General features: G+C 36.7%; 1 protein-coding gene across 2 annotated transcripts in view; it reads left to right on the forward strand.

The window, feature by feature from the left end:
• PRKG2 (protein kinase cGMP-dependent 2) overlaps positions 1–26,910 on the forward strand; it is a gene marked incomplete at its 5' end in the record, with an annotated part of 87,514 nt that overhangs the window by 43,817 nt on the left and 16,787 nt on the right. Inside the window, 6 exons of one of the 2 annotated variants that reach the window (XM_082644497.1) lie at positions 560–628; positions 4,689–4,787; positions 6,132–6,285; positions 8,159–8,295; positions 10,495–10,584; positions 12,651–12,792. In XM_082644497.1, the coding sequence (XP_082500623.1) occupies positions 560–628; positions 4,689–4,787; positions 6,132–6,285; positions 8,159–8,295; positions 10,495–10,584; positions 12,651–12,792 (691 nt within the window). The remainder of the gene's footprint in view (positions 1–559; positions 629–4,688; positions 4,788–6,131; positions 6,286–8,158; positions 8,296–10,494; positions 10,585–12,650; positions 12,793–26,910) is intronic. The other variant, XM_082644496.1, reaches the window with a different exon arrangement.

Here is a 26,910-nt window from a genome sequence, read left to right on the forward strand (position 1 = left end):
TCGTCAATTGTAAGGCATGCTCTGATTTCAGAGATTTTAATGGAAAATGTACATCTTGGACTATGAAATGAAAGGTTTTAGTATATCTTTAATTCACTGGGTGATATGACACTAACAACACTTTCTTTAGGTTTTATTCCTGACTGGTTTGTTAGAAGTTAATTACTTCAATGTTTTTCTTATAAATTTCTTTGATCAGTTCATTTCAATTTTGGCTGCTTATTAATTAGCAGTTCCTGTTTGGTCAAAGTAGGGCTATCTTATTTGGGCTAACACAGAGCACAGAATGAAATTCCATGCACAGTTATACTCACTGATTCCTTTACATTCTCAGTGCATTTAGCTTCTCCTCTGTATTCCTTGTGTGCATGCCCTTTATTAGGACACATTTCAAATCCTTTTTTTGGGAAGGGGTAGAGAATAAATTATGATTTTAAAAAAAAAGCATAATCTTTGGAAGGTTTAAGTGACAGTGTTTCATACCAGTAGCAGATTTCCCTAATAAAAATGGATGTTTAATTTCTCACTAGAAAATTGACTTTCCTGTTTTTATCTGCAGTGAAGATGTCAGATCAGCTAACATTATTGCTGAAGAAAATGATGTTTCATGCCTGGTTATAGATCGTGAGTGAGTATACTGATGTTGTCGGAGAATGCAGGCTACTGCCACCTTTGAAGACTTGGCCTTCTGTTACTACAAGGGCCCATCTGTCTTCCCTTTCATCATCACTTGGAAACGCTGGCCAATCCTCAGCTGCGAGTACATTCTATTAAAATTCATGGGAAGGAACTGGGCCTTCTGATCTGAATCTGTCTGCGGCAGTGGCAGATGCTGGCAGGCTAAATATTTTGTGTGCAGAGTTTGTACATAAATATCAGCAATAGACTGGTTTAAATTCTGCATCTTACAGAGAAATAAGCTTATTACTCTCATGGATTTTTCCCCATACAATGTAGTGAACAATTTCATAATTTATTGCTAAAATGCTCTAAGCCATCAAAAACCTCTCTCAAAATATAAAACGTTCATTAGCTAGATGTATTTCCAGAGAAGTTTTAATTTAATGTTTTTAGTAATTTGCAAAAGATGTGTGTCAATATTAATCTCTAAATGTCTGAGGTTATTTTTCAGAATATTTCATTTTGTGTCCTTAACTCACTTCAAATCAAATTTGAATCTGACTCCTTGGATCTCTCATTAATCAGTTGAATATTTATTGACTATCTAGATATAAAAAAGGAAATTCAAATATACCAAAACTAGGCCACTGTCTGACAAAACCCATGTATAGTCAAAAGAAATAGGGCATGCTCATATGAAATATTAACAAAAAATAATAAAATGACAATAGGTATCACAAGAGTATGTAGATGATTGCTAATTGAACACAACATTTATTGAACATAGAATCATAGAGATTTAGAGCTGGAAAGAACGTTGGAATATTTTACAAAATCTTTTTATTATGGAAAATTTCATACATATTAAAAAATAGGATGATATTATGGACCCCATCATGCAAGCTCAAGAATTATCAATTAAAGCCTTATCTATACCACTTTGCCATCCTCCCCCTGCCTTCTACACACTATTTTCAAGCAAATTCCAAACATAAAATTATTTCATTTATGAATTTTAGTAGTACCTCTAAAAGCTAAGTATTATTTATAATACATGACCACAATAACATAACATGCCTAAAATGTTACCAATTCTTTCTTTCTTTATTATTTTTTAATTGAGGTATAATTGACACATAATATTATATTAGTGTCAGGTGTACAACATAATGATCCAATATATGTATACGTTGCAAAATGATCACTACAATAAGTCTAGTTAGCATCCATCACCACACATAGGACAATAATTCTTAGTATCACTTTGAGTTACTTTAATCTTTCCCTTACAGATAAAAAAAGTAAGTCCAGGTCAGTTAAAGAATTGCCCCAACAGTGTCATCTGTGAAGGAACAGGGGCTCCTGCCCAGGTCTTCTCGTGCCTTTCAGCAGTCTTTCCACCATGCCATATGGTTCCCATAGCATGTGTTCAGAAGGGAAGCAATCACAATACTGTGAAGTGGGAAAAGTTTTACTTTATTTTTTAAGTGTGGAAATGGGGCTTAAAATTCACAGGAGTTTTCTAGGCAAAGAGGAAATGTGGAAGTCTCTCCAGGTGAGGTAAACCTTAAAAACAAAGGCATAGGGCTAGGAAGTGCAAAACATGTTCAGATGAAAGTAATCTTTGGTGTCATCTCTCAAATGGAAAATATATTAATATGGTATTGCCCTGACAATGCATTGTTTTGTATATGAGTTCCTTAAAAATATATGCATGCACTAAATAGCATTGGCGGTGTGGTAAGATCTTATAAATTGCTCCAAAATGCAAGGACTAAAAACAGGATAGAAAGGAAGAACTCCTCCCCCTTTTCTTTATTATAATCACATAACCAAATATTTATACAATATCTCATGGATTCATAATCCATGTATAGGATGCAATGGTTTTTATAGAGTTTATAAATTATTTGGAAGTTTATAATTTTAAAATGCTTAATTTACATGTGCATAGTTGAGATTCTTATAACATAGAGAGTACTGTCCTGTTAGACACAATGAGACATTAAAAGTTACATGTATTTATTCTGTGCATAAGAGAAACTGAATATCAGGTATGACTGGGTTGACCTACATCCTGGATTTCCTGGGACAGTTCTGGTTATTCCAACATGTTTATGATTGGCACTCCCCTTCAGTCTGGAAAACATTCAGTTTGGATGTTAAATTATATGATCATCGTAGCTATCGCTTATAAAGCTCGATTAAGATCACGTAGTAATTCTCCCATAGTACCCTTACATCATTGTTCACACTTTATTTGATTGCTTTATTTAACATCCGTCTTCTCACTCTTCTGTTTCTTCATGAGGACAGAAACATTTACTTTGTTCACTGCTGTTGCTGTGCCAGCATTAGACATAGTCCTTGGCATAACAGGAAGCGATCCAGATGTTGGCTGAATAAAGGGCACCATCCTTGCAATGAAATATAGTGGCTGAAAGCCTATGGCTCTTTATTTCTTCTTTCCTAATTCATCATTTTAAAAATGCATATTTGAATGTTACAGCTAGAATGTTGTAGCCATTTAAACTTTAGTTTGTGGAGAATTTCTATAGACCTGTGACACCAGTGTCACATTTAAAAAATAAAATTTGTTTATAACAATACTTCAATTAGTTTCATAGCAAGCAAGATAATGGTGATATGTAGAATAAATAAAATCAATGGGATAGGGAGGGTGAGAGGGAGATGCAAGAGCGAGGGGATATGGGGATATATGTATACCTATAGCTGATTCACTTTGTTATACAGCAGAAACTAACACAACATTGTAAAGCAATTATACTCCAATAAAGATGTTAAAAAATAAATAAATAAAAACAAAAAAAAGAGACCAAAAAAAAAAAAAAAAAAGCAAAGTACAAGAAGTATTTCCTTTTACTTGAAAATTTCAACCATTGGGAATTTGAAATTTCATGGCAATACTCTTTTGTTTCTCACTACTGTACAGTCAGCAAAGCCGGTCCGCAGAGCAGGGCAGAAAAGAGTGCAGAGTAGATCTGAAGGGGGAAATGGAAAATACCCAGCACAGTGCATAAGATGTACTTAATAATGTAAGTGTAGGTTGGTGGTCAGTTAAATGTGGGTAGAGGTCTTCAGGGCTAGGCAGGCAGTAAGTGGCAACAGTACACTAATGAGGTGAACTCTGGTTTATTAGTTTCAGTTTTAGGTGTTTTGAGGTAAATTTTCATTCCTTTCATTTCTTTATGTCCAGGAGCCTAAGATTTACTGAGGTGATTAAAGCATGGTTTCTAGAAGGATACTGTTTTGTAGTAGGAAAGAGAACTACCCTGAAAATCACGAATCCAGGTAGATTGTCAAGTGTGGGGTGCGGGAAGCACTGGAAGGATAATCCAGAAAATAGGTTTGTTTGGTGAGGAAGGGGATTATTTTTTTCTCATGGGCAGTGCCCTGTGTAAGAATTCGCAGAGACAAGGGACTGGGGACAGGCAGATTAGATGGGACACTTAACAAACCTATGATCCGTGAGGGTGAGGGAGGTAAGGGGAAGATGTTGGCTGAGCCTCAGGGAACTACTAAGTTAAGGTAAACAATTTGGATTTAATTATGAAGGAATGTGAAATGAGTAGTATTATCTAGGGACAAAGAAGAGATAAAATGTATCCTTGACTTTAAAAATCAATAGCTTAATTAATTTGGTTAAGCAAAGTTAGAAAAATCTGGAACCCATGTAACCTGTTGATTCAGTAAACAGATCATGTAGCGTATTTCCTTTTCACTGTCTTCTTTAAAACAAACAAACAAAAAACAAACAAAAAAACAATATTGGTAAACCTGAACCACAAGGGGGAAAATTACAGAAATGGTGTCTCTTCTCATTGATAGCCTCTTTGCTTTCAGAAACTCAAAGAGTCAATTATATAGCTTCCAATAACTATTCTACATGTGACAGCAATTTTAATGTAACATAAATTATTGAAAATCAATTTGCAAAGCTGTGAATAACCATACAAATAGTCTTTTATGAGCTTAAGAAGAATGGCAAGTTGCAATGGTAACTCTCAGCGCTGAGCTTTTTATTTTATCTTATTTTATTCATTTAGAACATTCAACCAAACAGTCGGGACTTTTGAAGAACTCCAAAAATACCTTGAAGGGTATGTGGCAAACCTGAACCGTGATGATGAAAAAAGACATGCGAAGTAAGTGGAGGAATATTTTCCTAAGCCGGATGTGACTTCTGGCAGTTGATAAAGAAGGGGACTGAAGGGTGTGATTTGCTGTGGCGTAACTTTTAGTGTGTTGCCATTAGAAAATTTGGGGGAGTTCTTTTAAATTGTTCTTCCCCAAAGAGGATACCATTTGCCTGGTATCCTCTACCAGGATAATAATAGTATGGCTATTATTTTAGTCAATAAATAGTTTCTTATTTTCAGTGATGGGTAGTAATGTTAGGCAGAAATTTCCTGATAGGGAACCTTGGGAAAGGGATTCTTTACATTGACTGGTGACTTAGTTCAAAAGGACATTAATTCAGAAAGGAAGGCTCTCTTGCCCATGGAAATCAAACAGGAATACCAAGGCATAGCATAGCCCATTCATTCTGATTCCAGGTAAAGAGCTAGGGCTAGAGTCTGGGTAATTTCAAAATATAAGGGAGCTATTGCCCATGGTCTTGTGTGTTGGGTTCTAAATGTAGTAATACTGATGAAAATGTTTTTCTTTTGTTGTTTAATAGAAACAATACTTTGTAAAATTAAAATTATTTGAAAATCCTTTGCGAAAACATTTTGTAAAATGAATACTTAAGCATATATTCACCAGATAGTACCATTAAAATTGAAGAGCTGAAAGTTCTAGAAGACTGACCTTGAGTTAAATTAGAGCATTCAGTCAGGACTGCATAAGTTTGTTTTTTTTTCTTGAAGGGAGTAACTTGCAGTTTTTATGCCAAAGACCTTTGTAGTAAGAACAATTTATAAATATGTAACCCAGAACAGTAAACTCTAATTAAAAGAGAATTGAGTATTTCCAAGTAACAATACTTAGACATAAAATATGAACTGTATTTTTCATGTTTCACAAAGCAGTTATTCTGGTTCAGCCAGAGAACTCTTCAAGATCTAACAAAAATAGCAAAATATGGCAAAGATTCTCAGTGTGGAATCCTCCTGTATGTGCAACAAAGGAAATGGCTCTCTTTTCTGGTTTTATTTCCTCTCACTGATTCTTTGTTTTTTAAACAGCTTTATTGAGATGTATTTCAAATACCACACAATTCACCTGTTTTTACCTCTCATTGATTCAGTTTGACTTTTGTCTATTTTTTATTGCGTGTGAGTATATCTGTTTTTATTTGTATAGTCTATTGTTTTTCTCCCCAGATGTAACTGAATCTGACCCTATAAAAGTTGAGATAAGCTCTGTGGTAACTATGGGCAGTAATTACTGGCAGAAATAAGACTGTTGTAAGGATGGAATTTATGTGTGCCGTGACCCCTGCTTGCCCAAGGGAGTGTATGTAAAGTTTCTCTTACCTCCTACAGGAGATCCATGTCTAGCTGGAAGCTGTCCAAAGCACTCTCTTTGGAGATGATTCAGCTGAAGGAGAAAGTGGCCAGATTTTCCTCATCATCCCCATTCCAGAACCTTGAGATTATCGCAACACTGGGCGTTGGTGGGTTCGGAAGAGTTGAGCTTGTAAGGGGTTTACGTTTCAAGCATCTGAGAGAAGCCTTTTGACTTTTTTTTGTTTTGTATTCCAGTGTATTTCGGAGGAATATATGCATTGTTATTGCTCTCTAAACATTGCTTTGAACAGAAATTGAGAAAGTACACTTTTCACTCTTTATGTTGTGTAATAGCAGGTCTGTGCTAGTAACTTATAATAATATAGCTGCTATTTCAAGCCTCTTACATCACATCCTTTTGTGATTTTTTTTTTTCTTGAGGGCAGTTATTGGAGAATGTACCAGTAACCATACCCAAAGGCTACAAAACATAAAATGTGTTTCCTAACAGCAAAATGTATGTATACATACGTTCAAGATGCATTAACTATATGCTAAAGCAAAGAAGAATGTGTCCAGTGAAAGTGTCATAGAAATGAAATCTTTAATATCATAGCTTCATTTCTTAAACAACTCCCCTGCCATGTCTGTATTTGGCTTTCATTATTCTATTTTTGGGTTGCCAAATTTTCTATCAAAAAAAAAAATAAAAGCTGAATGCAAGGAGATGTTTGAAGAGCAGCCTTCTGTAGTTCTGGTCAGGACAGCTGGGGACTCATGGCCTGATTTCGGCTGCATCTTCCATATCACCACCTCTCTGAGCTTTATAATCAGCTTCCAAAGAGTAGCAGAGCGGTGCTGTCAGATCAAGTGCTCTGAGGAAATGGTAGAATGGAGATCTGTGACCTTACTGGGTAGAGATGGCTCTGAACCCTTGGCAATTACCAAGCCCTTCTTTGCCCAGCAGATTTGTAACAATTCACTGTACATTAACCTTGGGAGCTATGCTGACACTTCCATCTGCTGGGTGGCCTGGGTGTGAGCAGATCTGAAATGCTTCCAGGAGACTCTGGGTAGTACACTTTACAGCCAGTCAATACTTGGGTAAGGGGGGAAGAAACAATTTCTTAATAGGCCAAAGAGTATTTGTAGTGTTTCTTCTGCCATATGGAGAGATAAGGGAGAGATCCATCTGCTGTATTTTTCATCAAAATCTTGGCAAAAGGATTGAATTAACAATGCTGAGGTTTCCTTTTTATATAGTTAGATAATAATAATTGAAACAATAATTCCACCATCGATTTAAAAGTCATAGGCAGCACTAATGGCAACTGTGAGCAAAATGTGGGGTGCAACCATTTCTGCACAGTTTCATTACTTGTCAAATATAGGCTGCTAATGGAGTTTTAAAAGTCTAACTGAATGCTTACTAAATTTTAAAAATTTCCTTTTAAGGGAAAATCCTGTTTGTCCATCTAGAGCATGATCTCCAACAGAGCTTTCTGCACTGATGGAAATGTTCAGTATCTGTGTGTCCAGTAGGGTGCCACTGGCTATATGTGGCTGGAGAGCTTTTGGATCACGCAACTGAGGAACTGAATTTTTAATTTTAATCAATTTAAAATTAATAACCTTATGCGACTAGTGGCTATTATGTTGGATCGTGCAGATATGAATCTTGATTTAATATGTTTTGTTTTGAAACTCAAAGAAGTGACTATTAAGAAAGAACAATTTCTGGCAATTCTGGCCAAAGTTTTTCACGTCACATACTCAAAACTGAAGAGATTTCTAAACATTCAATCTTCTAACTAGAGTATTTTTCTTGTTTCAATACAAGCATTCTAGAGCCATGTTCCAGATACGTGAACTCTTTTGGAAATTACAGTGAAAAGGAAGTGGGTACACCTGGATAAAATTCAGTTCCCGGAGGGATAAGTGGTTAAAAGCTTACATGCTATTTAAATGTGAAAGAATTCGAACTCTCATTAGTTAACATGTCCCTAGATATTGCAAATCTTTCCTAGTAGTTCATTTTGAGGGCTTGTTCTCTTCTTCCTTAGGTTAAGGTAAAAAATGAGAATGTTGCTTTTGCAATGAAGTGTATAAGGAAAAAGCACATAGTTGACACGAAACAGCAGGAGCACGTCTACGCAGAAAAGAGGATCCTGGAAGAGCTGTGCTCCCCCTTCATCGTGAAGTAAGCGAGCGTTTCGCTCCCAGAACTTAGCATCTTAGGCTCTCCTTTTGAGTGTTTCCACGCAAGAGGACAGAGGAGGAAGATGAGGCCCCGCTCTGAATTCTCCAGCCCAGTCACAGCGATGACACATAAAATGTTAGAAGTTTCAGATCTGAAGTCAAGAGTCCAGATTTTTTTATTCTTGGATAAATCTCAGGAAAGCGTATGGGGTGTATGTGTGTGTGTGTGTGTGTGTGTGTGTGTGTGTGAATATAAAATTATTGTGGCAATAATTTGAACTGCTTATTGAATTCAGACCCAGTGCAGAATTTGGGAAGCAAGAATTCTTTCAGAACCCCTTAGGGGATGTGCTGCTGTTGAATTTCGACAAGAAGTGGCATCTGGACATATTTAGGTTGTTGAGGAGCTGGTCCTAGCAGTGCCTAGATGCCAGAAGATCCACCGCCTTTACAGTTACTGCTTTCTTTAGCTATCACCAGAGTTTGCAAGAGAAATGTATTATTCTAGGCCATGGCTCTCTTGTGAATTCATTAGTGGTGTAGGCCAGTTAAGGCATATTTTTTCCTACCTGTCTTAATGCTCCTGGAGTGTAGCTTTAGAGATTTCTGGGTGATGTAAAGTGCCTCTATAATGAGTAGCATCTATGCTTTTTGATCAAAATGCCTTGAGAGAGTCTCTCTGCCCATCCATATTCTCAGACCCATTTGTTTTCAAGATAAAAAATGTCTGAACCCATGCAATGCCGGCAATAGAGTCATCCAATTATCTTTGTCTGACTTTGTGCCCCTTCCCCCTTTTTAATCAGTAATTCATTAAAAACTATCATAAGCAGCTTCAGGGCATGGATTAGGTTTTATTCATTTTCTCATTTCCAGCTCTTTGTAAAGTATCTGGCATAGAGTAGGGCAATAATAATATTAAGAATAAACATTAATGGCAGCACTTCTTGTTGAGAAGTAACATGTGCCAGGCAGTTTTCTAAGCAAAAATTTAAAAATATCTTATATATACTGTATATAATATATTTATTTAAAATATGTTGTATTTATATTATAATTTATATTTATTTTATATTTATATTGTATATAAAATAAATTAATACATGTAATCAATAATATGTAATCAACATGTAATCAAATGAATATATGTATCTGTTATGATCCTCATAATAAAACAGGTAAATGTTATGATTGTCCTCATTGAACAAAAACAATGAGAAAACTGAGGTTGCTTAGCTAATAAACGGCCAATCAGGGATTCAAGCCTAGGCAGCTTGGATCCAGAGCCCACACTGAACCACTTACTAGATTACTTCTGCTGTCTGTGTGTGATATGGCTGCTCTGCTGTCTGCATTAGCCTGGGCGTGGTGCTAGGGAGATGAGGACATCTCTTGAGTAAGACCCAGAAACTGCTTTCATCCAATGTTGAAATATGCCCAGATCCCACATCTGGACTGAGGCTTTCATTCCTCCAGCTTCTGGGAGTCTTGCCAGCTGGGGACTCTAGCTCATTCCCTCTCCAGCCGTTGATCTAAGGTGAAGAGAACCACATGGCCCAAGACTATACTGTTTCTCCAGGTACATCCTGCATCCAGTGATGGCAGAGCTCCTTGAAGCTGAGGCTTTTGTAAAATTAGGTCATAGCCCAACTATCCCTCTGCCCAAGTCTGCTTCCTTCCTCCCCCGTGGGTGTTGGTCCCAAGAGCATTCCCCACTAAACTTGCTGCTTACAGATTTCTGTCTCAGAGTCTATTTCCTGAGACCAACTAGAGGACATAAGACATGGGCATGAATAAGTGTTACACAAGGCAGATCTTAAAGGAGACTATGCAGAGGTCTCTTTGTCTGGGGAGGAAGGAAAGGCCATATCTAGTGGGTGGGTTAATGAACTGCTTTTTCAGGAAGGAAGACCCTGAGCTTGGCCTTGAGGGATGGATAACACTTTTACATTGAAACTGAGATTAAGAATTCAGTCTGTGGGTAGCGGGAGAGGAGTCCAAGTAAAGGGGTCAACAGGGGCACAAGTAAGGGAGGAAGAAAGATCAGAGTGTTCAGGGAGCAGCCTGCTGTAGCCGGAGGGTGTTTGGAAGGAGATGAGGACCATCTTCCAAAGTGTTATTGATGATGCTCTTAAGCAACTTGGAAGACATTTTAAAACTGGATTTCTAATAATAACTGTGCTTTTCTTTATCTTCACAGATTATATCGCACTTTCAAGGACAATAAGTATGTGTACATGCTTCTGGAGGCCTGCTTAGGTGGGGAGCTATGGAGTATATTAAGAGACAGGTAATGAAAAAGAATAATAAACATAACTTTTGTCTCCTGTGTCATCTAAAAGATGCTATGTTCATGATCTTCTAAAGAGGCCTGAAGAAAGTTATTAAGAAATGAGTCTAAGAATGTATTATCACGATAAAAAAGTAGTAATAGTGATATTTTCTTAGCTAACATTATAAGCATGTAATAGGCACCCTGTAAAGCAGTTATTGTCATTCTCATATTAGGGATTAAAGAAGCCCAGGCTTAGAGTGTGAACCATCCATGCCACATGGTTAGTATGAGGCAGAGTAAGTATAAACCCAGATGTTACTAATTCTGAATCTTGAGAAGAGAGATGATGAAAGGGAGGGGTGGAGAGTGGTGAAGCCCGGACTGAAAGGCAGAGTGAAATGTCTGCAAAGATTCAGTTTTACAAAAGGGGTTATTTCCACACAATCAAAACCACAGGTATTTACTAAGCTCCACCTACTACAGGGCTCCATAGTAGACAGTGTGGGAGTTTTCTAAACAAAGTAAACTGTTCTAACCCCTCAAAGTATAACGTTTTCCTCCAATGAGTTTAGATTTTATTTTGGGAGATAATGTAATGTGCAATTCTAAAACATTTCATTATTTAACGTGAAAACTAAATATGACAAAGAAGTTGGCAGTTTGTAACTAAATGTCCAATGAGTGTTGTGGATAGTGAGCTTGGAGAAGAGGAAAGATAGAAAAATATGGTGGTCAAGGAAGGACTTGAGCTAAACTCTAAAGATAAAATTTGGAAAGGCAGAGAGGAAGGTGAACCGCAGGAAAGTTAGGATAGGATTAAGTGTCTTAACTTGCTGAGTAAGAGCAGAATTTGAATAGAGGACAAGGGCAGCAGAAAAGGAGATGGGAAGATGGCTTTGCATTAGGCTGTGGAAGTTAATGCCAGGCCAAACATTTAGACAACATTCCCTGGCTTAGTGGTTCTCAGCCCTGGCTTCACGTCACAGTCTCATGGGGAGCTTTTACAAAGTAAAAATGCTGGGCCCTAATGCCAAAGGCTTTGATTTGGTTCAGCTGCAATGGGTCCAGAAAATGATTTTTAACTGCCTTTCAGGCAATTCTAATGTGCATTCATGGTCAAGAATCACTGACCTAGGTAATAAGAGACTTTTGAGCATCTGAGTAGAGATTCATGTGTTGTACTAGGAACATATGGTTGGATGGATCTGAATAGGGGAAACCTGGAAGTGTTGAGGAAACTTGCATGATACCTGCAGAAGCATTTGTGTCTTCCATCTTTGCTTTCATAGGCAAATCTTTTTAGAAAATATGAATCTATTTAGAGGTGGGAGTTCCTACTCTAGTGTTAGGCACTTTACCTGATCCATAAAACAGTCTTGTTAAGTCAGTAGTAAACCCATTTTACAGATATGAATCTGAGGCTCAGAACAGCTGAACAACTTGCCTAAGGACGCAGTTAGTGGAAGAAGAAGGAGTCAAAAACAGTTTCTCTCATTCCAAAGCCACAGCCTTCTATTATACCATGCAGCAAATCACCACCACATTTTAATAATTCAGTATGTAAACCTACACACAGTGCTGACACAGGGCAACTCTAATATCATCAAGGTGCACTAAATAGGAAAGAGTTATGACCCCGTTTCTACATGGGTTATTGTTACAAGCTATACAAACAGGAAACGAAAATGATCACTTGAGTCATTTTTAGTCAAGCAATCAAATGGAGAAGTATGGTTCAAGCACTCCATTGAAATAGTTTTCCCCAGAGTTTGCCAGAGATGTCTTTGAAAAGTCTTATTTTCTTGTCTTTCCATTTTATATGTTCATATATGATTGCCAGAAACAATTGTTTGGATGTAGACACTTTAATTTTAGTGAAGTGGTTCTTGTTTGCATCAAGTATCCCCCTAAATATCTTTATAATCAGTGGTCTAATTAATTGGCAGCATGAAGTATTTTTTAGTGCTAATGCCATACAAAACGTTTATATTGCATAAATTTACTATATAATAATTGACACCTAGAATCTACAACAAGGATGTGTGTCTAGAGTATTAAGAGGGAAAATGATTTCATTGCAGAGGCAGCTTTGATGAACCCACCTCCAAATTCTGCGTTGCTTGTGTGACAGAAGCATTCGATTACCTACATCGACTAGGCATTATCTACAGAGACCTGAAACCAGAAAACTTAATTCTAGATGCTGAGGGCTATCTTAAATTGGTAAGACAAATTCTGCAACTTACAGTATCGTATGAGATATTTCTAAACACAAAGCTGTGTTACAGTTGCAATTCTCTTTTAATTTTGGTACATTTGTTATTTTAACTCTGGGGGATATGGCCTTTGAAATCAGCACACTTAACACAGGGAGCGATGCTACAAGTACATTCTTTTTGGCCTAGGCACTACAGGTTTCAAGCATATTTGTGACTCCTACTGAGGATTCAAATAATAGAATGCCTTTAAAATTGGATTTTGTTAGCATTTTTATATAATTTCAGGTAGGTTTTAATAAATTCCTGCTACATATAGGGATTAGCTATGAGGAATAAGGAAAGAAGATAGTACGGCTTCTGTCCCAAGACAGCCACTGTCTGTAGAGGGGGAAAAGATACACATACGAATGTTGGCAGTTTAAAAAAATATTTGTGAGTGAGGTACAACCAGGGTTGAGAATCAGAACACAAGACTGTAGTTTCCTTGAGGACAGAGACTTCCCTTGCCATGCATCTTTGTAATGGATAGCGTGCCTAACGTGAATCCCCTTGCATGTCGCACAACAGAAAAAAATGCTACCTGTCACGTAAACTGCTTCTGGTGCAAAACTATAAGAGAACTGGGCAGTCATAATAGTAGAAAGCAGGCATTTTGGATCTCAGGAGGGAACCTCGTCAGGATGGGGAACCCAGGATGAATTTTCCCTGAGTCCATTTTGTCAGGAGCTCAAGGACATTAAACCATCTCTGAACTTAACATTTACAAAGGTATTAGAAGTTTCTAATAACAGAACTTTTTTTTATATGGAAATAATAATAGCTACCATTTAGAGTGTAAAGCTGTGCTAAATAAACATTTTGCAGTTAATATATTTAACAATTGATGAGATGGGTTTTATCATCCACGTTATAGTGTTCAATTTAACCTTAGGAATTAAATTCACAATGTGTAATTGCTAGGTGATTTCTCTCCATAGTGAAGGAGTAAAGTAAGTCCTTTCATGTGAAATCTGGCTAACTTCCAAGAAACATTTTGATGCATTCAAGCTTTATTTTATCCATGAAAGACAGCTTTGGGAACTGGTAAGGTACTAACACAAGGCCTTAATCACTTGTCTCCTTCACAATTCCTTCATTGGCTATGCTCTTACAGTTCTTTAGAAAAGCCTTTTGGAATATTCTAGAAGTAAAACCATCATGAAGGAGGTAGATTATCCATTAAATTCTTTTTTTTTCTATTCAATTATTTTTTTTATTGGAGTATAGTTACTTTACAATTGTGTGTTAGTTTCTGCTGTACAATGAAGTGAATCAGCTATATGTATACATATATCCCCTCCCTCTTGGACCTCCCTCCCACCCCACCCCCATCCCACCCATCTAGGTCATCACAGAGCACCGAGCTGAGCTCCCTGTGCTATGCAGCAGGTTCCCACTACCTATCTGTTTTACATATGGTAGTGTATACATGTCAATGCTAATCTCCCAGTTCATCCCACTGTCCCTTCCCCACTGTGTACACATGTCTGTTCTCTACTTCTGCATCTCTGTTCCTGCCCTGCAAATAAGTTCATCTGTACCATTTGTCTAGATTCCACATATATGCATTAAAGTACGATATTTGTTTTTTTCTTTTCATACCCATTTTTAAGAAATCAGGTAGTATATTCAGTATTTATAGGCATAGACGTCCATAACCATCTCTTCTGTTAGCCATTGTTATCTATCAGCTAACTCATTTGACAACCAGCTAAATGAAGAGTAATAACTAAAGCCTTTAGAAATTAAAAAGTAAATGTTGAGTATTTCCATTTCTAGCTATATATCAAACCAGATATATTGAAATTCTCTTACTACAAAATGTCTCAAGTACTAGAGGAAACATGAAAAGCAGTATTATATGCCTGGCTGACTTTATAAGACAGCATTGGGAGCCCCCTGAGGCCGAGAACCAAAATTGGGCAGTAGTGAAGGGTGGAACTCAAACATTGAAGCTACTGTCTTGTGGGCACCCAGCAATCCTAGGTGGCCTAGAGGTTTTATTTTAATTGCTGTACGCTCTGGGAACAGGAGACCAAGTTTTGGACCTGGGCAGTGTGGAAAGTTGAATCAGAGAACATTCTCAAGAGCCAGGAATCATACAGATTGTACTCTCAGAGAAATAGAAAACAGGGGAAAAATCTAATGTCTAAAGGCAGAGTACATGCAAGAAAACATGCTTTTCTCATTATTGGGCTCTTGGTAGAGGAACAAAAGAGCCTAAGAATACTTGGCCACAGGCTGGTCTTCATGGGGTTTTGGGTGCCCAGTCTTCAAGGATGGAAAGCCCCAAGAAAAAATTTAAATGAAAATGGATCCATGTTGGTAGCATGCCCAAGTTTCCATGAATCAATGTATATTCTCTCTGGAAGAATGTTCTCTCAACTCAGGATACAGAGAACTCCCAGAGATAAACTTCCAGGGAATATAAGCTCACATTAAAAAATAATGTTTATATGCATGAGGAAAAAAGGTGCCAGGAGCACTATTTGGCAGGCACATAAAAGTCTCATATATTCCAGTAATCAGATACAAAATGTAAAATAAATACATCTAAGTCTTTTAAAAGTAAGAGAGGGACTAACAATGAGTAAGGAACAGAGACTCTCAAAAAGGATCTAACATGTTTAGGAAAAAAATAACAAATAAAACTTCTATTAAGAAATTAAGAATATAATAATTGAAATTAAATATTCAATGGAAGTTTTCATTAATGGTAGAGTAGCTTGCATTGGACTAATCTTGCTGAGGTTAATTATAATATATGTATAAAAATGTGTGAAAGCATTGGAGAGCAACAAGAAATAGACATTCAAACCTTGAAAATAGGGAACCACACTGGGTGAAATCCATATTAATACAGCTGTTCATTTCAAAGCACTCTTTATTGTATAAGGTATGAAGAATAAACTGTAGTTAACATCATACCTGACAATGAAATATTGAATATTTTCCATTTAGATTATGAACAAGATTATTTTCTTTCACTACTTTTTTTCAACATCGTAACAGAGGTCTTAGCAAAAGAAATAGAACACAAAAAAGCAATGAAAGGCCAAAGATTAGAAAGGAAGAAGCTACCTGTCTTTATGTACAGACAACATGATTGTTTATGTAGAAAAGAATGAAGAATCTACAAACAAGTTCTGGAAAGAATAAGTAAATTAAGCACAATTACAGGTACAAAGTCAATATACAAATAAAAATTTAAATTTTATATACTAGCAGTAAATATTTATAAATGAAATTAAAATGCCATTTGTAACATCAAAACATAAAATAAATTAAATGTGTAAAAATGTGTAAGACCTCTACATTGAAAACTACAAAGTTTTATTGACAGAAAAATGACTAAATGGTAAAATATACTATGTTCATAAATCATATAACTCAGTATTTCATAAGATGTTCAGTCTTGTCCAGTTGATCTACAGATTTAAGGCCAATGCAATAAAAATTGGATCAGCCATTTTTAGAAACTGAGATGTTTATTCTAAAATTTACACAGAAACACAGTTTAGAAGAGTCAATAACCACTTTGAAAAAAGAACAAAATTGAGGAATTTATAATCTGATGTCAGACTCACTATAAAGCTATAGTAATCAAGGCAGTATGATAATGGTGTAAGGACAAATTACTTAATCTAACAGAATAAAGTCCAGAAATAGACATACACAGTCAACTGACTTTTAGAAAAAATGGAAGGGCCAGTCTTCTCAACAGGTATTGCTGAAACAATTAGATATACATGGCCAAAAAATGGAACATGACTCCCACCCCACACCATATAAAAAAATTAATTCAAGATGGATCATGGACCTATAAAGCACCCAGAAGTAAGCATAGAGTAATATCTTCACAACATGGGCTAGGCAGAGATTTCTTAGAACACAAGTAGTAGTAAGCTTGAAAAGTTCAGGCTACTATAACAAAAATACTATAGACTGGGTGGCTTAAACAACAATTTATTTAGTTCTAGAAGCTGGAAAGTTCAAGGTCAAGGTGCTGGCTGATCTGGTGTCTGGTCAGGGCCAATTTCCTGGCTTATAGAGAGCTGTCGACCTCTTTTCTTCACATGGGAGAGGGACACACAGAGAGACACACAGAGAGAGGGCTCTCTACTATCTCTTCTTATAAGGGTACTAATTCCATCATGGGGGTTTCACTCTCATGACCTAATTATCTCCCAAAGGCTTTACCTTCAAATTCCATCACACTGGGGATTAGGGTTTCACCATATAAATTTGGGGAGTGGGGATACAAACATGCAGTCCACAATAATTGGACTTCATCAAAATTAAAACATTCTCATCATCAGAATATACTGTTAAGAAAATGAATAGTCATGCCATAAACTAGTAGAAAATATTTGCAATATATCATTACATGACAAAGGACTTGTGTCCAGAAATATATAAAGAACTCAGTAATAAAAGACAAACAACCCAGTTTTTAAAAATGATCAAAGATCTTGAAAAATCACTTTACAAGAGAAGACATAGGCATGATCAATAGACACTATCAATAGTCTTTAGGAAACACAAAAACCACAAAGATGTGACATATCACATCCACTAGAGTGACTATAATTTAAAAGATTGACAATACCAAATGTTGGTGAGGAAACTTTCCTAAATTTTGAGTGGGAAAGCAAAATGATAAACTGTTTGAAGAATAATTTGTCAGTTTCTCATAGAGTCAAACATACCCCTATTCTACAATAAGAAATTCCACTCCTTAGTAGAAATTCCACTCCTTGTTATTTATCCAGGAAAATTGAAATCGTGTTTTCAAAATTCTTAGACAAGAATCTTCATAACAATGTTTTCCTGAAAGCCCCCAAATCAGAAGGAGCCCAAATACCCATCATCAATTCAATGTATAAACATATAGTAGTATATTCATCAATGGAACTCTCCTCAACAGTATAAAGCAAAGAATTACTACAGGCAACAATATGAATGAAGTTTAAAAACTATGTGGAGCAAAAGGAAGACAGACACAGAAGACTATCCCTCTTTATGATTACATCTATTGTAGAATAGGTGGTAGAAATTAATGCAACAGTTGCCTCTGGGAGGAGCATTTGACTGGAAAGGGGCATGAGGGAACTTTCTGAGATAATGCAAGTGTCTGTCTCTTGAGTATATATGGTGGTTGTGGTTACATGAGTATAATCTGCATCAAAATTCAATGAACTGTACACCAAAAATCTGTGCATTGTATTGCTTATTAATTATACATCAATTTGAAAAATGTAATGGAAAGGTTAAATAGTGGATGATTCCCAAGTGAACAGAAAAATCAGTGAACTGAAAGATAAACTAATTTACACAGAATGAAGCACAGAGACACAAAAAGATGGAAAATAAAAGAAATTAGGAAACTTGGGGAATAGAGTGAGAAGTTCTTAAAATGTTCAATTGGAGTCCAAGATAAAAATATAGAGAAGGAGAGAAAAGTATTTAAAGAAATAATGACTGAGAATTTTCCAGAAGTTATAGAAAATACCAATCATCAGGTAAAGGAACCCCAACAAATCCCAACTGAGACAAATTGTATTTATTGTAGCTTCTGTCTTTGTGTAACAAATCACTCCAAAATTTAATGGCTTAAAATAACAAGGATCGTGGATGACCTCTCACAGTTTCTGTGGGTCAGAGGTTTGGGAGTAGTGCGATTGGTTGGTTCTGACTCAGGGTCTCTCAGGAAGTTCTGTCAAGTGTCGGCTAGGGCTGCAGATCCACATTCAAGGTGACTCACCCCTCTGGCTGGCAAACTGGTGCTGGCTGTTAGTTGGTGGTCTTAATTCTTTTCCATATGAGTCTCTTTCTGGGTTGAACATCCTCATAGCGTGGCGGCTTGGCTTCCCTCAGAATGAGTCATTCAAGAGACGGAGGAATAGCTACACTGCCTTCTAAGACTTACTCTCAGTCCCACACTGGTGCTTCCACTGTACTCTGTTGGCCACACGGGGCCAGCCCTGATTTGAGAGAGGACACCTCTGAATACCAGGACAAGGGAATCATTTAGGCTGTCTTGGATGTTGGCTATTGTAGTGGCAAAAGTGCAGAACAAAAGCAAAGTCTTAAAAGCTACCAAAGAGAAAGGACAGTTTACATATAAAGGAGTAAAAATTAGGCTTTCAGTTGACATCTCAACAGCAGCCATGGAAACCAGAATGCAGTGGAATAATAGCTTTAAAATTCTGAGAGAAAATAACAACAAACTTGAATTATAAATCCAGAGAAATTATCTTTCAAGAAGGGTGAAATAAAGGCATTTTTAAACAAAGATAAAGAGTGTTAACCACCTACAAAAGGATGTGCTTAAGGGAGATGAAAAATCCCTGTTGAAGGGTTTGAGATGCAACAGGGAGTGGTGACTATGGAAAAATGGTAAACATGTGGTTAAGTCTTTCAAAATTATGGTATAAAGTAATAATTCTCACTCTACTATGTAGTATTAAAAGTGAGAAAATGCTAAATAACTGAACAACAGCAGCAGGTAAACTGAGAGTAGGTGTAATTGGAATAAAAGTGGGAGAAGATGTCAATCATTTTAAAAGAAGGCAACAAAGGAGAACAGGAAACCTAGAAAAATAATCAAAGAGAAAACACAAATTGAAAGTAGAAAGAAATTTAACATATGTAAACAGACTTAACTCTTCAGATAAAAGCCAAACACTGTCAAATAGATTTCAAAAATAAAAATGATGTTTACAAGAGACAGACCTAAAACATGAGGATGCAGAAAGTTTGAAATTAAAAGGATAGAAAAGAATGTGTCTGGGAAATATTCAGCAAATTGAAATGCAGGTTTCATTATGTTGGTATCAGGAAAGAAGTATTACTAAAGATAGAGAGGGTTACCGTATGACGATGGAAGGTTCATTTTACCAAGATAATGTAACAATCCTGATCTTTTATTTACCTACCAAAATGCTTCAAAAATAAGAAGCAGGGCTTCCCTGGTGGCTCAGTGGTTGAGAGTCTGCCTGCCGATGCAGGGGACATGGGTTCTTGCCCCGGTCCGGGAAGATCCCACATGCCGCGGAGCGGCTGGGCCCGTGAGCCATGGCCGCTGAGCCTGCGCATCCGGAGCCTGTGCTCCGCAACGGGAGAGGCCACAACAGTGAGAGGCCCGCGTACTGCAAAAAAAAAAGGAAGAAGAATTTGACAGAACTAGTAAGGAGAAATGGACAACTGTTGGAAATTTTAATACACCTTTTGCAGAAATTGATAGAACATTCCAACCAAAAATCACTAAAACCTTAGAAGATGTGTACAACACAATTTATAAACTTGATATAATTGGCATGTAGGATATTCCCAATATTTAGAGAATGCACATGAACAAAATTTGATCATATACTAGGTCATTAAGCAAGTTTCAACAAATATAAAAAAAATAGGAATTGGGCTGGCAGCTGGCAGCCTAACAGTGCTGCTGCTTTTGAAGGTTCCTGAAGGGGTCACAGTAGAAGTGAGGGCAGTGAGGATGCCTGGTCCAGCACATCAGGAATGCATGTCTGGGTGATGGACACTGGGCACTCCAGACTTGGACATAAATGTCCTTGAGGATGAAAGACTCCTTGAAAGGATGACCTTGGTCTCATTCTTCAAATTTTCATAAGTGCTGTTTTCATTTTCCTTTATCATTTCTTGGCAATATCAATGAGAGGTCAGATATCTAAGGACAACAATAAGGAAACACTTTTTTCCCCTCAGCAAAGAATAACCAGCAAAAGCCTGGAAAAAAGACCTAAGTAGGAGAAAGGTCTGCATTTTGAAAGTGTCTCTCTGGAGGCTTATAGAGGTTTGCTCTTTAGTGATCATTACAGAAGAGCGTTTGTAGTGAGGGATGAAGACTTGATTCTACTCTTCTTCCCCAATTCATGATCGAGAATGCCAGCCTGGTTCAGTCCCACATGGAGCCCACCTGGTCTAAGCCGTCTCCATCAGGAAACGTATTAGGTGGAGATGAAACATTAGCAGATACTACTAAAGGACAATGGATATTCTCACATTACCATCTCTCATCTGCCCATTCAATAACTTCCTAAATTTTTCTTCACTTTCAAGGCCAGGGAGAGCTGATGAAGGCAGTCATGGTTATGAGTCCTCCTTCTGGTTATAATGAATGAATCTGGGGTGATATTAAGATGTAGGACAGTACTTAAAGAGTTAAAAACTGACCTTGTTCTCAACCCAAGCAGAATTTATATAGTAGCTAGCCTTCTTGGGGTTGCACAGGAGAAAACTTGGTTGTAGTCCAGTAAACCTCAGCTGTCACTCATTAATAAATGTTCTATATGACTGTGCTATTAATTCATGTGAGCAATACACCTCATGTGATAACAGAACACCTTAATCTTACATTTAGTATTGTATAAGAAAATACATTAAATGTTGATATTATTGCCTGCTTCTTTATGATCTCTGTGCCCATCTGTGCTGATAGCCCCATAATGGCAGCAACTGTGCTATGGTATTTACTGCTGGACGTAACACACTGCTTAGCACAGAAGAATGAATGGAAGGTCGATGAGGGGACTTCCCTGGTGCTCCAGTGGATAAAACTTTGTGCCCCCAGTGCAGGGGCTGCGGGTTCAATCCTTGTTCGGGGAACTAAGATCCCATATGCTGCATAGCACAGCCAAAAGATAAATAAATAAAAAATATGAAACAACCGAATAAACAATTTGTTAAAAAAAAAAAGTCATTGAGGTCACTTCCTCTTCACTCCCAAAATATTTAGGAATGTAAAGGTTTTGTTCAGTGACATCAAAGTATGTTAGGTAGAAATCAATAACAAAATTTAAAAAACAGGACTCCAATAAAGATGTTTTTTTAAAAAAAAGAACTGTATGGCTGACTTAAAAATTGCTTCAAAATTTAAAAGGCTAGATCTCATGTTAAGTGTTCTTACCATAATAAAATTTTAAAAATTTAAAGTAAAAAAAATAACTAAATAAAAAACAGGAAGAAATCACTAAAATTTTTTGAATTCATCTCATTGGAATTTAAGGATATTTCAAAATAACTCAAGGATCAACGAAGAATAAATTTTAATGAATATTATAAAACAGAGTTGCACAGTAGAGAATACTACATATCAACACATGTGGGTTGCAACTAAAATGATAGAATAATGTTTATAGCTTTTAATGTTTCAACTAGGAAATAAAGAAGGCTAAAAATTAATGAGATAAGTATTCAACTTAAGAATATGGAAAAGGGAGGAAAAAACAAAGAAAAGAGAAGGAAAAAAACAAAGAACATGAATTAATAAAATATAAAAGGATATGAAGTCAGGATGTTTTGAAAAACTAATAAAACTAACAAACTGCGAAAATACTGATCAAAAGAAAAAAAGAAGCAGTACAGATAAATGCTATAATGAGTGAACACAACTACAGTTATAGTAGAGAGTTACATGATTAGAAAGTATTTGGGCAACTCTACTACAACATATAATATAGTATATAGTATATTATCTATATAAATGGTTGGGCTTGGGTGAGAACTCTCTTCCTGGTTTGCAGGAGGTTCAGTATTTTATAGGAGGCTCTACCCAATGCAGAAAGTTACAGATAAAATTAAAAGAAAGATTGGAACATAAACAACAAAACCTATTTTCCCATGTGATACAATTAACTATAGAAATCCAGAATGTAACAGCAAATTATTAGAATTTACTAGAGAGTTCAATATGGTTGCTGGATGTAAGGTTAAATACCAGAAACATAACTGATAAATAGGAATACAACTGCCATTTACAAAAAGCATAAAAATATAATCTATATATTTATATAATATAAATATAATGTATCTAGGAATAGATCTGACAAAAATATGTGAAAGCTTTACTGAGAAACTTATACAAATTTATAGAAAGACATTAAAAAGACCTAAATTAGTAGGTTCATTCTCATTTCTTTTGGGCACAGAGCCAGAAAACTTACCTCAGCCTTCTTTGTGGCTAGTTGTGACCATGTGACACAGATCTAGCTTGTGAAATGTGAGGTGACATGCTTTGCACCGCTGTCAGACCTGGGCTGATGGTGATCTGTGCAGCTGATTTCTATGCAGTCTTTCTGGCTTGTGGCCGATGAGCACAGCCGATTTGAAGTTGGCAGAACCCTAAGATGGAAGGATCCTGCATCCCTGAACCACTGCTTGGAGGAGATTTCCCTGCTGCTCAGGAAAACCCATTATGTGAGGAAGAAGTAAATTAATGGAGAGTATAAGCTTCTATACTTTCTTGGATATCTTTGTTGCAGTAGCTAGCATTACTCTAATTAACTCAGAAAAATGTATTAGGTTTAAAAATAGGAAAACTCAACATCCTAATGGTATTGATACTTTGCAAAATGATCTGCAGATTTGATCCACTTCCAGTGGAATTCCAGCAGAGCTTTCCATAAAGCTTGGCAAGCTGATTCTAAAGTTTAAACAGACTGACCAAAGGCCAAGAATAGCCGAGACATTTCTGAGGGCAAACAAGAACATGGGAGGGAACTCTCTCACATATCAGAACTAATTATAATGCTGTAGCTCAAAATAATTGTTAATGGGAGGTTGCAAATTAAAACCACAGTGATTTAATACTTAGAGATGGCAAAAAATAAAAGTTGATGTCACTGAAGGATGGTGAGGATGTAGGACAATAGGAACTCTTTACCACTGCTGTTGTGAAGAGGTTGGTAATATAGGACCTAAGGAAAATAATTTGACAATAAACAGTGAAGTTGAACATACCATGTCTTTGACCCAGAAATTCTACCTTCTTACACATATCCAGTAGGCAAGATGGGAAATGATGTTAACAGCTCGTCACTGTGCTCCATCCAATTCAACAAATGCAAATACATACCTGTTAATGCTAAATGATGTTTTTGTGTGATAACACGCTATTGGATATAAGACAAATTTCCATCCATGGCGTAATGGACAAAAACTTTACACCATTTACAGCATGTTCTTTCAGTGGTGTATGATACAGCAATGTAAATGTACTGCAAAATGGATTAAATTCAAAAATACGACTTTAAGTGAAAAAAGGCAATTTGCCCAAGAATAGATAAGATTTATCTAAAAATGAGAACTATATATCATATAAGGATATTAGATATGTGGGAACATTAGAAATGAAGGCAAGCAAATGATAAACTCAAAAAGTCAGGGTAATGGTGACCTCTTGGCAAGAGGTAGAAGGACAGTATGGAAGGAGCACAGAGGGCTTCTGCATTGGTTCTGTTCGAATTATTAAACTGGTCATGGATACTGGGGTGTTTTTATTCTCATACTTTATAACTTGCATGTATGTCACATTATTTTCTATGTGTCAAGTATTTCTCAACTTGAAAAATAAGAGTAATCATTGACTCTATATTCTTTTTGACAGACTGTTATTAGCTGTACTTATTAAGTGACAAACTTTTCCCACTAACATGCTTTTTATGTTGCTCCTTTTCCCTTAAAAATCTACTTACTAATGAATTTACCTGTAATGTGAAGGTTCCTTTGGAACCTGGTTTCGGTCTCATCTTATGTCTCCATGACCTTGCTAGACTTTAATTTTGTCATCTTTAACATTGAGATATAGTCCCTAACTCATAAAGTTGTTGTGAAGATTATACATGTACATCTTATTGAAACGGATGTTAACAGTTTTGTCTGCATTCAGATTCTTTCATCAAACACATGTTGACCATCTGCTGTGCTACAAATGCTGTAGGGGGTACAAAATGAATAGGATGTAATGCCTCTCCTCCAGGAGCTAGATTTAGTCATGCACAACTAGACAGTGCTGCCGTAGCGGAGGTCATTGTGGAATAGAAACTGTTAAAGAACCTCATAAGAGAAAGGAATTGGTTCTGTAAATTCAAGGGAGGCTTCAAGGAGGCGGCGGCCTGTGAGTTGAGCCTCCGATGATCTGAGTTTTTTTGTTTGCTCTCTTGTGTGCAAAGCTCCCCATCATTGTTCCCACTTTCCACTAAACACTCTAAGTATTTCAGGTGAGTCACCACAGTCACCTAAAGAATGGGGTGTGGCTGTGAAGGCCTCATCTGTACCATACCTTTGCCTTTCTCACTTGCTCTTGCCTCCAGTGGAAGCCATCCACAGTTGTCCGTTTTAGTAGATGGACCTTAGTATCACAGGGACATGAAATCCTCCTTAGTTGTTGGTGGATAGGATAAATAGATTCCACTTTACCTTTGTCTAGACTTGGGCAAAGTAAGGGCCCTAAAAATGCCACATAAATATTTTTTTGGGGAATGTTATGTCTCTATGAATCATCTGGCTTAATTAGACTGGTCCTTTTATATCTTTTTTTAATGTGACCAAGAGAACCAGTAGCTGACAAATTTACTGACCCAGAGAGAAACTTCTGGGAAAAAGCTAATACTTACTGGATACCAGCTCCAACGAGCCACAGTGCTAATTTTTCTTTCTGAATGAACCAATCATTGCTTCAGATATAGAAACATCTTATAACCTTCTGGTTTGTTAAAATCTTTGGAGACAGTGTTTTTAAGCTTTCAGCATAATGTAAGCTGTCTTTCATAATGGGAATTTAACAGAGACAAGGGAAAACCTGTGTGCAGCTTCTCCAGAGATTCTTCTTGAAAACCCAGTTCTGCTAGGAAAAAAACATTTTTAAAGGGAAGGTGTCTATTTTCTTATCTTCTAGAATGAGCCCTTTCAAACATTAGTCAAGCCATGCATACCCCGTCTCTACCGCTGGAGGCTACCCCTCCAGTGGCCTCCTAGAAAACAAATCTGAAACTCCTTCCGTGGTTTACTAGACCTCTCCACAATCTGCCCTCACTTCCTGCCACTTCCCCTCACACACTATGGCCCAGACACAGTGGCCTTCTTGCCAATCCTTGATCTTCACCTCGCATGTTCCCGAAAGTTAGGGCCTTTGTGCTAGCTCTTTATCTGTCAGAATCATCCTTGCTCAGATTTTTACAAAGCTCTCATTCTTATTTCATGCAGATTTCTGCTCCAATCTGCTCAAATGCTACCTCCTCAGAGAGACTTTTCTGATCACCCCATTTAAAGTATAATTCCTGTTGATCTCAGTACCTAACTGCTGTATGTTTCTCCATTGCATATATCACTATCTGGCAATATTACATATGCTATGATATATTTTTTGATTGTTTTATTGAAGTATAATTGATTTATGATGTTGTGTTACTTTCAGGTATACAACAAAGTCATTCAGTTATATATATACATAGGTATACATGTATACACACACACACACAGACACACACACACACATACATATATATATACATTCTTTTTCAGATTCTTTTCCCCTATGTGTTATTACAAAATATCGAGTAGAGTTCCCTGTGCTACACAGTAGGTCCTTGTTGGTTATATGATATTATATTTTTTATGCATGTTCTCCTCTTTCTCTTAAATATAAGCTCTAAGAAGACTGGGGGCTTTGTCTGTACCCTGGTGCTTGGTACCTAATGATTTTCAATAAATATTCATTGAATGAACAAAGGAAAGAACTTACTTTCTATTGACTAGAAGATAAAGGGTTAAAGAAAATATTGAGGCTTCGTGGTGGTATCCATGCTGGTACAAGACAGAGGTAGTGTGAATTTTTTATAGAAAATACACAGAACTTCACATCAGAAGATCTGGGACCTTCTGTATTTGGCATATGACTTTGAATAGGTCTGAGCATCAATTTCCTCCAACCAAATGGATTAGACTAAAGTTGATAAGATCAAAGGAGATAAAGGAAGTGGTAAGTTTTCATAAATCTTAAAACCTTAATATAATTATTGCCATCTCTTTGGGTCAATACGTAAATACAAAAGCAAAATCAGGAACTCAAATTAAAATTTCTTACTTTCAGAACTAGAAAAGCTCTCCTAAGCATCGAATGAACTTCCAGTCATCCTTACATGGGAAACTTAAGTGCAGTTTAAAAAATGAGTTGAAAGGCTGTTACAGAACAACAAAATATAATATTTCCATACATGCATGGATGCAAATGCAATTATAAACATTGCTTTCTTGTCTCTTAAATTTCAGTCTTTATAAA

Source organism: Mesoplodon mirus (genome assembly GCF_964341445.2).
Source record: "Mesoplodon mirus genome assembly, chromosome: 2".
In the NCBI taxonomy this organism is placed as follows: Eukaryota; Metazoa; Chordata; class Mammalia; order Artiodactyla; family Ziphiidae; genus Mesoplodon; species Mesoplodon mirus.